At 35.3% G+C, this 17,370-nt stretch overlaps 1 protein-coding gene across 1 annotated transcript in view; it reads right to left on the minus strand.

The window, feature by feature from the left end:
* Positions 1-9,928: 9,928 nt before the first annotated feature.
* The window catches only part of Ppp1r3a (protein phosphatase 1, regulatory subunit 3A), a 40,594-nt gene continuing 33,152 nt past the window's right edge, over positions 9,929-17,370 (minus strand). The window contains 1 exon segment of the mRNA NM_001109222.1: positions 9,929-16,421. Coding sequence (NP_001102692.1) covers positions 14,109-16,421 — 2,313 coding nt within the window. The 3' untranslated portion in view covers positions 9,929-14,108.

Raw genomic sequence — 17,370 nt, forward strand, 5'->3', positions numbered from 1 at the left:
GAAATTCACTATTGCTATTCATGGAAAAGAAAAAAAGAGATAATGAGAACCAAAGAAGTAACACCATTTGAACATTTCATACTAATTGACAATACAATCAACTCACAGAGTATATCTTAAAAAGAGTCTTTGTTTTTTGTTTTTTTAATCCAAGCCTGAATTGTCGATGATGTTATCTTACACCCACAAAAAAAAAAGTGTAACTTTATGATGTTTAGGACTAAATTCAACAAGTTTTTGAAAAATTAAGAGAATTTTCAATTTTTAATTTCCTTGAAACTTCTTTATTACTTTTTTGTATTTCCATATGAAAGACAAAGCATTGTTTTGAGTTTAAATGCAAGTGAATTAATTCTGGAAAGAAATTAAATGTTTGAAGTAGAACTGCAAATGTTTGACAGATATTGGAGGGTGGCTCTTAATGCAACTCTCAGAAAAGGAACCACACTTAGTTCTAGGATCACATAGTTATTTCTCAGACCAAAGGAGCTTTGTTTGCTGTGGTTTCTATAAGACATTCAGCTTCCAAAAGTCAAAGGGTAAATTTACCATCTCCAAAGAGCAATATGACATACGATGCAGTTGTCACAACCAACGTTCTCAAGTAAAGATCAATACCCTGAAAATTAAATTTCTTTACTTGAAAAAAAATTAAGACTTTTGCTATTCTGGAAAAAAATGTGGATTTGTCTTTTACATTAAAGATTAAAAAGTTTTGAGACAAAACGTACATTTGTTTCTATTAATGACGTGTTCTGGTTTTGAAGACGTGGAAAAAACTCACACAAAAATGTAATCATATTTTTAGTTTATTGGAGCTGTGATAGCAAATTAATTTAATTAAGCAAATTAATTTAATTTTAGCTTCATATGTCATGTGCATTCTGAAAGCTTAGATTTAGATATATTCTAATGTCTGCTTAAAGATAATGCAATAAAATATGATCTTTCTTTTAATTAATTTATAGCTTTTAAAAAATACAAATAAGAAAAAATGAATGGTTCTTCTTGTAAAGCCATGTGCCATTTAAATAGGTTCATTAGGAATTAAATAAAAGTCGGAATTTGAAGCCACCGTTATAAACAAAAATTATTTGTAAAAAATCTTATGTAAAAATTAAAGTATGGATGATTCATGAGAACTAAAAACTGATGCCTTTATATTTATCAGCCTGTCTTCCTCATTCTGGGACAAGGAAATATGGATAAAGTTGACAAGAGACATACAGAGAAGGAAAAGCTTAACGCTGGTCATCCAGCATTCTGTCAGACTACTAAGGGGGAAGTTGAGGGTAGCAGGCCTTGTCGACTTTCATACCCACAGGAATTTCCCTACCTCCCTGCTTCCACTCCAAGCTCTGTTACCCAAAAGATGTTTCCAGAAGTGCTTTTGATCTTACTCGAACACTTCTTAAAGCTCCCTAAGACCTGAACTTCTTACTGCTTTCCGGCCTCTCAGTGTCTTTCACACCCCCAATGTAAACAAGCCACCCAGGCCCCCAAAGACCAGCTGAACATTTTGAGGACCACTTGCCTTAATGGATGCCCTCTCGTACTTCAGAATCCCTCCTCACCCCATCTTTTCAACTGCAAACTCAATCCCACGTTCTGCTCTCAAGACTCCTTGACCTTCCCATTTACAATGGAGTCTCTTATGCCAGGCACACTGTTTCAGTCTGGTTTGAGTTTCTACTTTCTCCAGGATGCTAAATGGTCATTGAGGAGGAAGATCTATTTATTGTATTTTTACCATTTGTCGTACATTAGAAACCTTATGCATAGCTAGCGAGACGTGGCTATGATGCAGGACTATGTTATTGACAATTACAATGCAGTTAAAGTCACTGATGTGCATGAAGTAGTTTCTCTGACTCAGACACTGATCTGAGAACCCTCCATGGATTCAGGATTTTAAAACTAGGCTGTGGGGTTGGGGATTTAGCTCAGTGGTAGAGCGCTTGCCTAGCAAGCGCAAGGCCCTGGGTTCGGTCCCCAGCTCCGAAAAAAAGAAAAAAAAAAACTAGGCTGTCAACTCCAGAGGATTTTTTTTAACTCTATGGGCTGTGTTGCCTCCTGTCTAAGACTGAGCTATGATTCCACTCCTTAAAAATTGAGTGATCTCAGTGCTTCAGAGATTCATGTTTAGAATAAAAATATTGACAGTGTTTAACTTATAGGTTTTGCAATTAGATTAACCTCAGTAATTCATATTAATAATTTTGAGCAGTGCCTTGCATATGGATGAAAGTTTTCTACCTATTAGTCCATTATAAGTTTTAGTTGACTTAATTAATTCAACCATCATGGCCAAAACATTTCTTTCTTTCATACTTCTTATCTGAATACTACTCTAGCTTTAAACATATGACATATAGCTCAGTTCCTCTGTGAACATTCCATTGTAGTTTAATCACAGTGTTATGTGACAGCACAATCAACTCTAGTTTGCCAACATGATAAACAATTATACTGATTCATGAAATTTTTCCAATAATAATAACAACAAAAAGGATCAACCAACCTATGACCTTTCATGTTATAAATCCATCTTTCTAAAGGCTGACTTAAACATGCAAGACATATTCTGGTAGTAAGATAGATGTTGTAAAGGACCCTAATGGGATAAACAGACAACATATAATTTTTATTTTCCTATAATGAAAACTAAACATGCACCACGATTTTGCCCTGAAATAGAGCAACAGGATTTTCAAACAACAGTCTGGACCTCATTCAGTCTGCAATCTGGTCCAGGATGTAGATTTTGAAAGAGAGAGACAGCAATGAGCTAGAGAAGTACTACTGTATTTTTAGTCTCATCTTTTGAAACCAAAACATAACATTAATGTAAGACAATTGTTAGACACATGATTTTTAAAATGGAAATAATTTTTCCACCTTTCTTTGGTGGAAATAATCTGCATCGTGTTATGTATTGTTTTATTCTTTAGTGATTACGTAATTTAGTGGGGCAATACCAAGCACTAATGGATTTTACCCTTGTCCTAAAATTTTGTGAGATACTTTCCTTTTTTAGTGCCTAAAACCATCTCAAGGCAACAGTAAAATATTCTTAGTGCCAACGATTAGGTCAAAAAGAGAGAGAGCAATATAAAATGAAAGTGCGTTGAGGGTAGGAGGAATGGCGAAAACTATAAACCTGGACTCCTTCTCAGGCTTCTCAGTGGAATCCCACAATTTTGTTCAGGCTGCCATTTTTCCCTTGCTACTGTGAAAGGTATGTGAAAAATGTTAATTTAAACCATATATGTGTGGATTTCATAACAAAATTGGTCTGGTTTCATCAGTAATTTTGTTGTTGTTGTTTTTTTGTTTTGTCTTGATTTGTTTTCAAGACTGCTTCTCTGGGTTACCCTGGCTAGCCTTGAACTGAGAGATCCTTTCTCTGCCTTCCAAGTGCTGGGATTAAAGGTGTGCACCACCAGTGCCTGGCTGTTTCCCCCAGTCTTGTGGACACACCTGACCAAGCCCTGGGAATCCTTGGTTGTTAAAGTACAGACTACATTATAGAATGCCTCAGAAGCTTTCCTGATAAGCCATTTCTTTTTCAAGTACACAGCATATATTTTAAGTGCATGGTATTCTATGTATTTTAAAACTCTCACAGAGGGATATATGATAATATAATCTATAAGAATGCCAGATGTTTTTGAGAGATTTAACTCAGAATTTCTTCTCTAAACTGAAAATTCTAAATTAATTTTAAGATGAGCAATACTCATCAGAAAGAAGAAAGATGAGCATAGCCAATATCCCTTGCTTTTGTTGAAATTGACATTGATTAATTAGGTCTTCTAAATAAGGCCTCTCTGTAGTATTCTGTCCTGGGACAATCATTCATATATATATATATATATATATATATATATATATATATATATATATGAATATATATGCAAAGCAACTGGTAAACTTAACATCTCCCATGCTCCTTTTGCATCCACATTAGCTAGTGTGGTGCCTACCAGCCTTCTCTCAGCCATATTTGAGAAATGACAACAAGGGAAGAACTGAAAGAAACATTTGACAATGTGACCCAAGGCATATGTGTGTACAACTTGAGGCCAAGGAAAGAAATTTATATCTAAAATCTGGAATAAAACCCTATCATCTTGCATGTAGTTAGGGTAGTGTATGCTCACTCAAAACATCAAACTCACTCTGCCTTTGAGACCCTATAGCATTTGTTTTTATTTTACCCCTGTAGTGCACATGAACCAGACACAATGATCTCATCTGATTTTACATCTAAGTACCAAAGAGTTGGGGAAAGGATACTATAAAAACATATTGAAATAGGGAGGACATGAAAAATAAACAAGACCAGAGGATGTTCTAAAAGATTTAATGAACCCAAGCACCATACAAGAATATGCAACTAAGTCCAGAACTAGAACAAAAAGCTATTCTATGTTAGATTATTTTCACGAAGCATCCAGCATGAAGTACTTCATGAAGAATTTATTTGACCTTAGATTAATAAAAAATAAACATTTTATTTTTGAAAGAAGAGGCGTTTATTGTGTTAATTTTAACTTTTTTTTCTGAGCTAGGATTATACTGTGTGTCCCAAGTTTGTCTTTTTTATCTACATGGCCTGTGCTGTCCTTAAACTCATAATCCTCCTGTATTAGTCTCCTTAGTATGTTGGGTTGAAGGCATACACCAACAAAAAGCTTACTTAAAGAAAAAATCTGATAAAACATGAAAAAGAAAATTCAATATTTTTAAATGTAACTTATAGCTCTTAGATTTTGAAAGAGTAATAAGTACTAGACATAAAAAAGAGAGACAAGTGGTAATGTTAGAAAATAGTTGAAAGAAATTATTCAAGAGTCAACTGAAAATAGAATGCAGAAAACCACATTAACGTAGAAATATTAAGGAGGCAGAAATATATCAGAATAAACTCATAAAAATTCTAGAAGATAGAAAAGTTGTACCAAATTAATGTTTTAGATTTATCCATAAGAATTACCGATAATTTGGGGAAAAACTTTCATTCTTAACTGAAGCATACACCCTGACTCCTAAGAAGATATGAAACCTTTTCTCTGGAAGTTCCTCTGGATAATTTAATCATTTCCAAAGTTTTGAAATTTTGTGACATTGTGTTTTCATCTGTATAAAGTCTTAATTCTTTGTAAGGACTGCCAGTTATGTTTCCTATTATTTATTTATTTATTTATTTATTTATTTATTTATTTATTCATTTATTCATTTATTTATTCATTGCATTGTAGTGAGTTGTCTTTTCTTAAATAAGAATGTAGCGGGGCTGGGGATTTAGCTCAGTGGTAGAGCGCTTACCTAGGAAGCGCAAAGCCCTGGGTTCGGTCCCCAGCTCCGAAAAAAAAAAGAAAAAAAAAAAAAAGAATGTAGCACTAGAACATGCATCATTTTGATAAGTAGAACATTCTTTATTGTTTGTATTTTTTTATATTTTCAATGGCCAGTGATAGTTTTCTTTTTATACCTTGCCTATTGTGTGTGTGTGTGTTGTGTTGCATTGTGTGTGTGTGTATACATTTTACTGAATATTTACCTTTTAAACTGTTTTTTAAAGCAATGTATAAATTTGTGTGTCTGTCTGTGGATTGGTACACATGGAGACATTGGAGTGCAGGAGTTCAAAGAAGCCTGAAGAAGACCTCTGAATTTTGAAATGTTAGTGTCAGGAGGTGAACTGGGGTCCTCTGCAAAGTAGTGCACATACTTATCAATCAGCTGCATTCTTCATTGTCGAGTGCCTCTCCTGCTTAGAGAGCCTCTCACATCAGCCCAGTTTCAGTCGCATTGTTTTGGTTGGGTATTCTGCCTTCTGAATTGGTGTTGACTCCCATGATTATTATTCTATTATTTTTTCTTTATTCTCTTGTCACTGAATTCTACATGCTGTGATGTTTCCTCAGTTTTTCCTGAACCTTCATTTAAAAAAAATAATCTCATTATTTTTCCTAGACCACCTCTTCTTTCACAGAGGGTTTCTTTGTTCTAGGGACTATTTACAGCTATTTAAGGATGCCAGTTAAAATTGTTTGGGATTTATTTCCTGTTCCTGGTCTGGTCCCTTGGAAATGGTCCATTTGTTTCAGATGTACCTTTATGTCTCTGCCTTTATTCCAGAGAAGTTTGTCAAGTAACTATGGCTTTCTGTTACCATTTAAGAGTGTAGTGAGGGACCAGATTGTAAAATGGAGAGTAAGCTTGCAGAGAGAGGGACAGGGCTGTGCTTGCTGTTATTTCTCTCTGTAGAGTGTTTGAACAGAGCTGTTGTAATGATGAGTCTCCAATGACTCTCAAAGTTTTATTATCCACAGAGGCTTTTATTTTTTTTTTCATCAGATTACACAGAAAATAAAACTGTAGCTCTTCAAGGATTGAAGAGCAGAGGTGATGGATGTGTCAGAGTCAATTCCAAGTAGGACTCTAAATGTATCCTACATTAAGATCCTGTACCAGTTTCTTATTTCTTCAGCAATAAATGTCTTAGTCTTTTCAGAAACAGTTATTGTCCTAGTGCTACATTCCTAGTTTTAGATGATGTCAGTGGATTTCCTGTGTATGTCTTCTAGTGCTTGGATAGATTTTAACCTTATTTGGGCTTTGAAGTCAACTAGGATTTAGCCTGTGATAGAACTTAGAAAAGTATATTAAATAGCATCACATGTTTTTCCCACTATACATCTTTGTATTATTTTATTCCTCCTTCAAATTGTTTGAGGAATGAGAGGAAGGAGAAAAATTAATAATCATCTTGACTCTACCATGTGGTTCTCATTAAAGAGAAAAATGTTTATCCATGGGATAACACAGATTACCTGCTTAGATGCCAGTAAATGAAGCAGTATCTTCATGTGCCGTACATAAAATGAAAGCTCACCCAGAGAGCATCTGCAGATTTCCAAGAGTTAAGAAATGTATGCAGAAACAACACCCTCCCTAAATTAGTGCTATTTGTACCTACATAGAAAAATGAGAGAATTCAATCTGATATTACAAGGCACCATAATCAAGAGTAAAATCAAATTGAATAAAACAGCCAGAAATTCAATTGTAGGCACATAAACAATACAGGAAAAATCTTACTCATTCAAATAACAATAAAATGTATAGCACAACTAAGAATAAATCCAATAATAAATGTGTTACAAGTCCTGGAAAGAATTAGAAATAATGGATGGATAGAAATGAAATTGTCTTTGAGTAATCACTGTTGAGTAGGATTATTATCTGATGATCTTTAAAATAAATAATTATAAAACAAACAAATAAAACCAAAGTGGTTTGAGAGATGACTCAGTTAAGAGTACTGGCTGCTCTTCCAGAATACCCAGGTTCAGTTCTCAACATAACAGCTCATAACTGTCAGTAACTTCAGTTACAAAGACACCACTCATACTTCTTTCATCATCTGTGGACAGCAGGTACGCCCATAGTGCGCAGATAAGCATGTTGACAAAACTCCCATAAACATAAAAATAAATTGTTTGAAAGTATTTAACATTATTGGTGCTTAGAGTACCTGAAGTTGATGCCAATGCTGTTTTGAAATCAAGAAAGAGAACAGTTACTGACAAATGTTCCTCCATCTCTTGCATGGATGAAGAGACTCAGCAGCTTCTGTTTTGTTTTGTTTTGTTTTGGTGTGTGTGTGTGTGTGTGTGTGTGTGTGTGTGTGTGTGTGTGTGTGTGTCTTACGTCTATCCTTGAATTTTACTTTTACTCTTGATTTTCCTGGACAACTTCCAAAGATTAGGAATGTATTCAAGATATTTCTACTTATGTCTGTGAGAGAGCAGGAAAAAAATAACCTTAATCTTGGTTCCTTTCTATCTTTAGGTGGAACTCAGAATCATTTCATTCAAGAAATGGTGAAAGTTTATATTCACCATGAAAAGATATGTTGGATTTCCCAAGAATTAGTTTATTAATTGAGAATAAGTCGACTGTAAAGAAAGGCAATGCAACATTTTATAGTGTATAAAGTGACACAAGGCCATGCCTACTGACCTGGGCGTCCTGTGGTTCCACCCAAGGCCAGGTTGATATCCAGGACAGTGCTCCAGCCAAAGACCATGTCTGAGTCTGTGGTCCTATTGAAGCTGGGGTCTGTGTTGATATCCATGGTCTGCTTTAGACACACACTCAAGAGGGAGGCCTATGGAAGACTCCTACAACAGTCTCTACCACCACCGCAATCCTGCAATCCTCCCAACCAAAACAAAACAAAAACATCAAAATAACAGACAGATAAATAAATAAATAAATAAATAAATAAATATAAATAAATAAATAAATAACCTATACTGGAAGCTAACCAAAGACTGCTCTTAAGAAGTGTTACAATTGATGGCTTCTGGTAGAGATGTGGAAGGAGATGGACTCATTTCTAGCTAAAGGGCAGGCCACTGAAAGTTTGTTTGTTTGACCACAGTATAGTGAGTATATAGATAACACAATTTGGATCTGGTGTGTGTGTGTGTGTGTGTGTGTGTGTGTGTGTGTGTGTGTGTGTGGTGTGTGTGTTTTGAGGGGAGATCATAAAGGTTGCGGGGACAGAAATGGAATGTCTGGGAGGGATTGTTATAATGATGCATGATGAAAAACTCCCAGAGAGTCAATAAAAGTATCACGCGGAGGGAAAAAAATTGATTCAAGTGTGTAATATTTTCATTGCTAAAATATAAACTTTATCATGCACATTTCCTACATACAATTGCTAAAAGTACATTATTCTCTATTTAAGTATTTACAGGGAGAACTTGCAGCTTTTTATGATTCTTCTGTTCCATTTCTTTGTTGTTTGATGTTGTCTTTCATAGAGTGTGTCTTTTGAATATTAAATCTGTCACCATTCCGAACCAAGTCACATAATACATGCTGTTAATGAATTCTAAAACAGAGTGGAGGTGTATCTGGCTTTTTCTTTGCTCTTAAGTGACCCATTGTTCATGGTCTTAAATGGTACTAAATCAGCTATTGCATTTCCTGCCTCCATATTCTTTAGCCTAAACCTCTAAAATAAGTATATATTTGTAATACCCATTTTATCTTAAATGATGAAAAGATAAATTTTTGAATATTACATTTATTACTATACAAAATATTTGTAGGTTGCTGCATTAATGTATTTTATATTTTTGTGTGTTTTCAGCGTCCCTTTTATACGTTAGTTAGACAAATGCTTTCCCCTTTAAAAGTGCATGGGTTGTTTTCTTTTCCAAGCTCTGTTTACTTACCCTGAAGGTTGACACGCAGAACAGGTGTGGAGTGGTGAGATCAGCCATTTTCAAAGGGCATGGCAGTAGCTGGGAAGATTGGGTTTCTTGCACTTTATACCTTGTGATGTTTGTTGATTTTAAACCACAGAGTCACTTTCTCTGACAACACGCTGTGTCCCATTAATTTCCTCCTTAGCCACTGAATGAAGGTATGCATTATTTTTACCCTCAAGTAAGGATAGTTTACTTATTTTCCATGAGATAAAATGACAGAAATATTTCTGTGTTTGAGGAAGAAAGTTTTAGCATGAAAAATAAGTGTTTTATAAGATTATTGTTAAGGGAAATGAGAAGAAACACCATTTTCCTCCTTCCATATCCCAAATCCAACACATCACTTAAAATGGTTTCTCCAAATTCCCTTTGCCTTTTTAATTTAATCTTCATGAAATTATTTATCAGCCCAGATATGATTTTAAAATATTTATTGTTTTAATTATATCTAAAAAAATAAAAAAGAAAAAGTTATTGTGACAAATACAGTACTCTGCAAACTAGACCATGTAAGGTGACCAGAAGAAAAAAATAAAAATCTGTGTTTCTTCTGTGGTCTTTTTGGGATAGCCAAGTGTCCAGTACAAGCAACAGGAAGGATAACACTGGCAGAAAAATGAAAAGAGAAAGATTTATGCACCATAAAAGGAGACTATGAAAAAAAGAATGGAAATTGAATTACATGTAGCAATTGTGTATCACTAGACAGGGAGAGTATGCAGAATGACCATCAAATCTATGCACTGTAATGTATATGTATAGGGCTAAGGGAACTAATTAAGAGAATCTTAGTTTACAAGGGAACTCAAGAAGGAAACAATGTGGAAAACTGAATGGTTTATACTAAGATAAAAAGAAACCTGTACAAATATCAACCCAGAGAAAAAATTTAATTAGATATCACAGGCTACTGTAAAATAAGGTCTTGGGGACACTACAGCCGAAACAAAATGATTCCATAATTCTTTACTGTTATTGACATCTTACTTTATTTTCTGGCAATTTATAAGCATTGCATATAGTAGAAAGTGACATGGGTAAAATTTTATTAATGCGTTGCACAATGTACTGTGTAATTTTAAAAAAAAAAACAATGTCCTATGTATAATTTGCCACATATTCAAATGGTATAAAATGAAAATCTTGAACTTTTAAAATAGTTGTTTGTTTAATAAGGTTTTAGCAAACCACAATAGAACAATTTATTTCAAAGTACATGCACATTCCAAGCTAGGCTGGAAGCTTCATTAAAATCCAATTTATAATTTTAAAGTTTGAGTCCTGTAGTAGAAACAGTATATTGTTGATCAAATATGTTTCAAATGATGGAAATTAAGTTGTTCTGACAAGATTTTTATTATGAAATTTCCAAAGAAATATACAAAAGCAACCATGGTTAATCAAATGAATAACAGTAACCCTTTTAGCTGATCTCTTCAGAGATACACAACTGAGGAGGTGCCTGGCAAGGGACTAGTTAAGACAGGTTAACACCAAAAGGTGGTCCTTATTGGGAATTCCAGTTTCCAGAATCAATGGACACGTAAAAGAAAAGCCTGCTATCATAAAGCCGATAAGTAGATTCACCTTCTATATTGTCACTACTTCTCTTTTATTTGTTGGCTTTTTACTTTCTTTATATATAAAAGGGATTGTACTAAAGGAAACAGGCCTTGCACATGAAATAACATTCATCGCTGTAAAACAAAACATTTTAAAAGCTCTATGACTAGCACTGGATAGAGATAAAGTATTTATTTCCTCATATTTGGTCTGGTCTGGTAAAATGTTTTTTGCTTAACCAGAATACTGGTTTAAGATGAGGTATAAGAATGTCCTGTTTGACAAAATAGTGACAAATATTTTAATATAGATAGTTGTTGAAAAAATTACTATCCACATATTAGAGCTCCTCAAGTAAATATAAGCCAACATTGTTAAATGTTGAAGAGTGGATATAAACCACCTAGTCATCTTATTCTGATTGAGAATTTTATTGTGATATTGATAGCTCACAGAAGTCAGAAATCTTTAAAAGGCAGTTGTTTTGTACTCCTTAACATTGCTAAACTTCTCAATTATCTTTTAGAGGCTTGTGTCTAAGAGTGTGAACCCCAGAAAGATAGAAGATGACAATGATTAAATCGTATTTCTTATTTAAAATAAGAATGGCATATGTAAAGATTATTGTTGCTGTATTACCCTACTAAGCCTTCATTATGTTCATAGTCAATGTGTGGTGAGACAAGAAACTGGCAGGTATGCCTTAAAAAACATGGCCTTTACCAAGATGGCCCATAGCGGAGTCATCCTCGGCAGAGGCAACAAGTTCATCCTACCACTCTATCTGCTTACTCAGTGTAGAGATGTGACCAAAAGAGGCTGACAAGTTCAACCTCCTCCTTTAGCAGTCCTATCAAATGCCTCTGTGACTTTGTTTCAAGTCCTATAAGTAATGCTTGAAAAGCCAGTTCTATCCAGTGTTTCTTCTTTCCATCAAAGAAAGACACAACCAACGGGTGTTTAAAATCCTTTGAAGCTTGTTCCTGCTTTATTACAAATGCACGAGAACCTTTGGTGAGTTAATGTTACCAGAAATCAAATAGAAGAGTAAAGGAAGTTACATTGATCATTTAAGGGAAGAATTCTCGTTCAGGCACCTGTGCTCATAAAATAATAGTGCCCTTTTCATTAAAAAGATAAGCTATATTGACTAGAACTCTTAAAACATAGAATAAAAAAAGCTCTAAGCCATAAAGAACTGGTGGAATGCTAACTTTAACGGCAACTTAACTTAGTCCTGACAACAGAATGTGAGAGCAACAATTTTAGAGATAATTTCTAAGGGCTGCTTAAAGAAATTCCACTTGTATGCTTCTCAAAAAGCAAATATTTAACCTACATTCTACTTCAGGATGTTTACATTGGGTCAACTAAAGCCAATGACTCACTTTCAAGGAGACTTGAGAGAAGCATGCAATTACAAGATTGAGAAATAATTGTGCACATAAAGAAACTTAAGCAAACCACTAGGTATTAAATGTTAAGCCATTTTAAATATTTTTATTTTCTTATAAATTCATACTTGAGAGATATATGAGATGACGTGTATTTTTATAGTTATTAGTAAATATAAATATCACATCGTTTTCAGTTGAAGTTTCCCTGAAAGAAATTTCCATGAAAGATGACCAATAGGCTCCCTCTCTCTAATACTTCTCATACTTCAAGCCAGTTAAAAATATATTATTTTGCTATATACAGGGATCCAAATATGCAGTGCATCGAAGGACCTCCATAGAATAGCATAGGGCTTTATGTATTAAAATTATTCAATGAAATTGCTGAAATAAATTCTGTATGAATCTTGACAGTTATTTCCACTAAAGTAAAAATGTACCTTTATTTCATACCTTTACCTATAATTATAGTAGCCAAAATCACTGCTCTACTCTATGTTCATTTCTTTCTCAGTATGCTTCCAACTAAACCTATTTTCCTGTTTATAATTTTGAGTATTCATCTCATATAATATAATCTCATATAATGAGTATCACCAAAGACAAGAAGTTTGTCCTGTAAATTCACCTTAAGATAGAATTCATCTCCTTACTATGATAAAATATGAATGACTAATCTAAAAGAAGAACTATTGGGAAGAGCAAACCATTTCAGTGTCTATTATATTATTACTTAAGGCCTTATATTCTATAGCAGTGCTTCTCAGCCTTCCTAATGTTGTAACACTTTAATAAAGTCCTTCATGTTGTGGTGACCCCAACCATAAATCTATTTTGTTTATGCTTCATAATTGTAATTTTGCTACTGTTGTGAATGGTAACATAAATATCTGATATGCAGGGAATCTGATAGGCAGCCTCCAAAGGGGTTGTAACCCACAGACTGAGCACACTACTCTACAGGTGTAAAGTCATCTTGAAACAATGATTACAGATTTTCATGTCTGGACAGCACTTAACATTAAAATTGTTCATTTGTGTTACAGTCTACCCATTCAACTAAAAAAAAAAAAACAAAAAAAAACAAACAAAACAAAAAGGCATTGCTTAAAACAGGCCACCCACAAAATTTTTAGAATTGCATGAAAATTTTATAATTATTATAGAAGTCTTGATTAAATTTGGTTTATGAATACCCTGACATCGTAGGTACAAAGAGATACAAGGGTATGCACGTGAAGTATAATGTGAGCGTGCATAATATATATTTCCAATTTAAGTTTTTTTTTTATATTGCAACATACATGGGTGTTTTCTTAAAGGTATAAGTAGAAATTTTAGCATTCGATCTATCAATATGGGTGATAAAAGTCACAGCGATAAATAAAAATTCCTTTGCTAATCCTAGGGGCTAAAAGAAAAAAAAATCCTCATGATTGTCTGTGTTTTATCCATTTTTTAAAAACGTAGGAGGAAAGTAGTGTCAGGGAAAAAATATCCAAAGCTTTACTGTGAAAGAAATGAATGCAGGAAATAGCGCTTTAAATAGTGAAGAGACGTGAAGCATTGCAACTTCACAGCCTGCTAAGGAGCAACAGCTGTACCTAATTCCAACTTGACGTGCTTCACATCTCATATTCATATAGGTATTTAATGATCCAAGCATAATGGTCCTATATAGAATAATTACTTATATGAAGGAGCAAACTTCATACGCATTCCTTTTTAAATGATCCTTCAAGAGAATAACTGCACGGACTCTTTGAACAATGGATAGTCTTTCCTGCCATTCCAAATGTTTGGGACTAAATAGCTTATCCTTCAAGAGAGACTAGCAACTGTGCCAAGCTCACTTTTTCTTGACAGACTCTCTTTGCCTCCCCCCTTCCCAGTACAACCAGTACAAGGAAAAAAGATAGAATGCCAAGCCTATCATTAGGTCATAGTAGTAGACAGTTGCAAGAAATATTAGAAACAAAAGGAAATAAGGTATTTTAGAGTTGATGGATATTGAAAGCAGAGACTCGCTGCCTTGAGCTTGGAGTTCCTGGGTAGGGACAGTAGCAGAAGCAGAACTCACTGATCCCTTGTCACCCAAATAACACTGTGACTGACCAGAACGCATTAACCCTTCATTTTCAGAACGTACTTCATCCAGATTCTCAAGAGGCTCGTTGATTGAAATCATCGGGTCTTGGGATTTTTCCAAACTACCTTCTTTTTGTTGGAGAATCGGACCCACTCCTTGCTCTCCTCTACTACCTGATTTTATTATTTCTGAACTTTTGAAAACAACTTCCGGTTTAGACGTGGCATGACCGAAGATCTCACTTTCTGGGTGACAATTATATTCTGATTTCGTAGGAACAGACTGGAGTGTTGTGTTAATAACTGCTTTCTGTTCACCATAAGAAGGTACTGGTTTTTTAGAGCAGCGTCTGTAAACTTGAGAGCTGTCCTGAGAAGCGCTGCCAGGGTCTGAGTTAAATGCAGAGTGAACAGCATTGAAGTCTGTTCTCCTTGATAATTCTTGAAGCAGCTCAAGATCTGCGTTTGCCGAGAGTATTGCTCTGTCTGTTGGTAACACTCCCAAATGTAAATCCAGTTTTGACGTAGCTTTTTGATTGCCTGTAATGACCTGTGAAGGTTCGTCTATAGATGTTACACTTCCAATTCCATGTTTCTCCTTGTCATATGTCTTCCTAGGAGAGCACGTAGATGTGGTTTTCTCCTTCTCCATTTCATCTACACGTACATTACAAATATCTAAATGTGACTCCCTTTCAAAATCATTGTCATGGATTACACCTGCTGTATCTCCATGACAAAGGGAATAATGTGAATCATCCTTCCGCCCTTCATGTGGATCAAACGCTGTTTCTTTTACCTCGATGGGCCTGTCATGTCGTGCTGTCTCTTGAGGTAGCTTAGCAATTATTGCTTTTCCTCTAGCAGACGCGCTTTCTGGAGTACTTTCTAATGTTGTCTTAATTATATAAGCTGCAACTGCTTGTGCTTTCTCAGTGATACCATGATCAGCTAGAGAAGACAGTTCACAGCATTCTGTTTCTTGGCACGTAAACAATTGCTCTGTAGAAGTAGCTTTCAGATTCCTACTGTTATCTCTTTTTCCCCACGTGTCTTTGTACTCTGCCTGTTCTTTGGTATGCTTGGTTATATTTGTTTCAGTCTCTCTTGTTTCTGGCTGGCTTTCCAGAACGTTCCAATTTTTTTTGTGCTGTGGGTTCATATTCCGATCTTCAGAATTACTAGAGTCGGATTTTTCCCTGTCAGCTTGAAAAAGATAACCATCAGTCAGGAGACTGAAATTCCTTGGAGAACCAAGATCAGTAGTTCTTCGTTCTAAATCGGTACCATTTCCGGCTTCTCTCCAATTCACGTTTGTATTTGTTGAAGGAGAGGGATCGACGGTTACCGCCCAGGTGTTAGTTGTGGTATCTTTGCTCAGTAGAGTGGTCAAGTCTTGGTTATTAGCATTAGCCCCTTCACCGCTTATTTTTGCACACCCCATTTGTCTCTCTTGGTTCTGGAATATTGATTGAAAATTCTTGCCTGGGTTTTCATTAACACCTAAGCATGTTTTCTTCTCCCTTTTATCATCCACTTTGTCGTACTCATCTTTGTAAGACGCATTTGATTCTCTCAAACTTGTGGATGCCTCTAAATAAGAATCTCCGTGTGAATATTTGTAATCTTTTATTCCAGTTTTCTTGATTCCTGCTTCATTATTCTCAAGACCACCTGCCCTTAGTTGATCAGAGGAAGAACACAATCTGCCACTCCCGTGGGCTGGGTTGGCATTATCGTCTACGTCTTCTTTGCTGCAGACTTTCAGTTGCATTAACTCATCAGAACTAGTATCTCCCAGTGGTGACCCTATGGCTCCCACATCCGAAATAATTTCCTCTGAAGGTGGATGACCATGCTCATTTCCTGGGGAATAATTTCTGCTGTGGTAGAAATCTCTCTTTAAAGAACTTTCTGCTGATAAACTCGGAGACAAAGGCCCTCTGCACAAGTCAGTGTGGATTTCATGGCGAGCTTGTTTCTTCTCTGACCCCTCAGCTTTATTTGTGGAGTTGACTGCATCTGTTGAAAATGTATTCTTTTCGTCATGGGAAGTTATTAACCGTTGGTTTATCTTGTGGAAAAAAAAACAGCAAAATTATGACAATATGATCTTTTTAAATATATGAGAAGTGAATTAGATTTGATTAGTTCAAGTAATTATATGGTAGATTCCCTTGACTCATTTCATTTGTGGGTTTCACCCAAATTCTGAAAGTTGAATGTTTGGGGCAAGATCTTTTTATGGCATGACTTAGGAATGAGATCAGTAAGAAAAGGGGCCCAAATTAATCACACTCCGTCTCTGCTTCCAAATATCACATTGTATTATTCAACCATTCTTGCTTGTCATTGCCCTTTTTCCTCACTTGGGATATACACATTGATAGCTCCATGCTAATCAATTAGAGAGCAGCTTCCTGGGTGCCCCTTGCCACATTTCTACGTGCTGTAGGTGCCCCCATTACAGTTTCTCTTATTAATATGTTTTCTGCAAAGCCTCTGCAAACTATTAATAGCAAAACGTCACTCAAAGAAAAGTGGGGGAGTTAATGTCTCTGCAAATTCTGTTTTAATGACCCTCTGCCAACTGGTACTCAAATGTATTTGAGCTCTTCAGTGATGCCAACTGTCAGGATTTAACAGTGAGATGCCTGTGTTTTTTTTTCCTCCTCATAACTGACATTTGCATGATCTCAATAATTATATGCAAATCTTACGTCTTCCCCTTCTTCTCACATAAGGCTCATGTTACTTGTCAACCGCACAGCTGTCTTGTAAGCCAATGCCTGTGGCTTCCACAGATTTGGTTGTATTTCCATCTATTATGGAACTTCATTGTTTTATGCAGTCACGTCAGCATAGAGCAAATTAGCATCTAAATTACAGCTCCCTGTTCATTTATTGGGCGTACAATCCAGTAACTTCTAAACAAACTTTTATATTTGAGGCTGCTCATGGTAATGAGGTGTATTGGTGATGTATGTGATTTTTTTTCAAGGTCCTTTCATTATATTCTCTGG

This window comes from Rattus norvegicus, chromosome 4 (assembly GCF_021556685.1).
Source record: "Rattus norvegicus strain SHRSP/BbbUtx chromosome 4, alternate assembly SHRSP_T2T, whole genome shotgun sequence".
In the NCBI taxonomy this organism is placed as follows: Eukaryota; Metazoa; Chordata; class Mammalia; order Rodentia; family Muridae; genus Rattus; species Rattus norvegicus.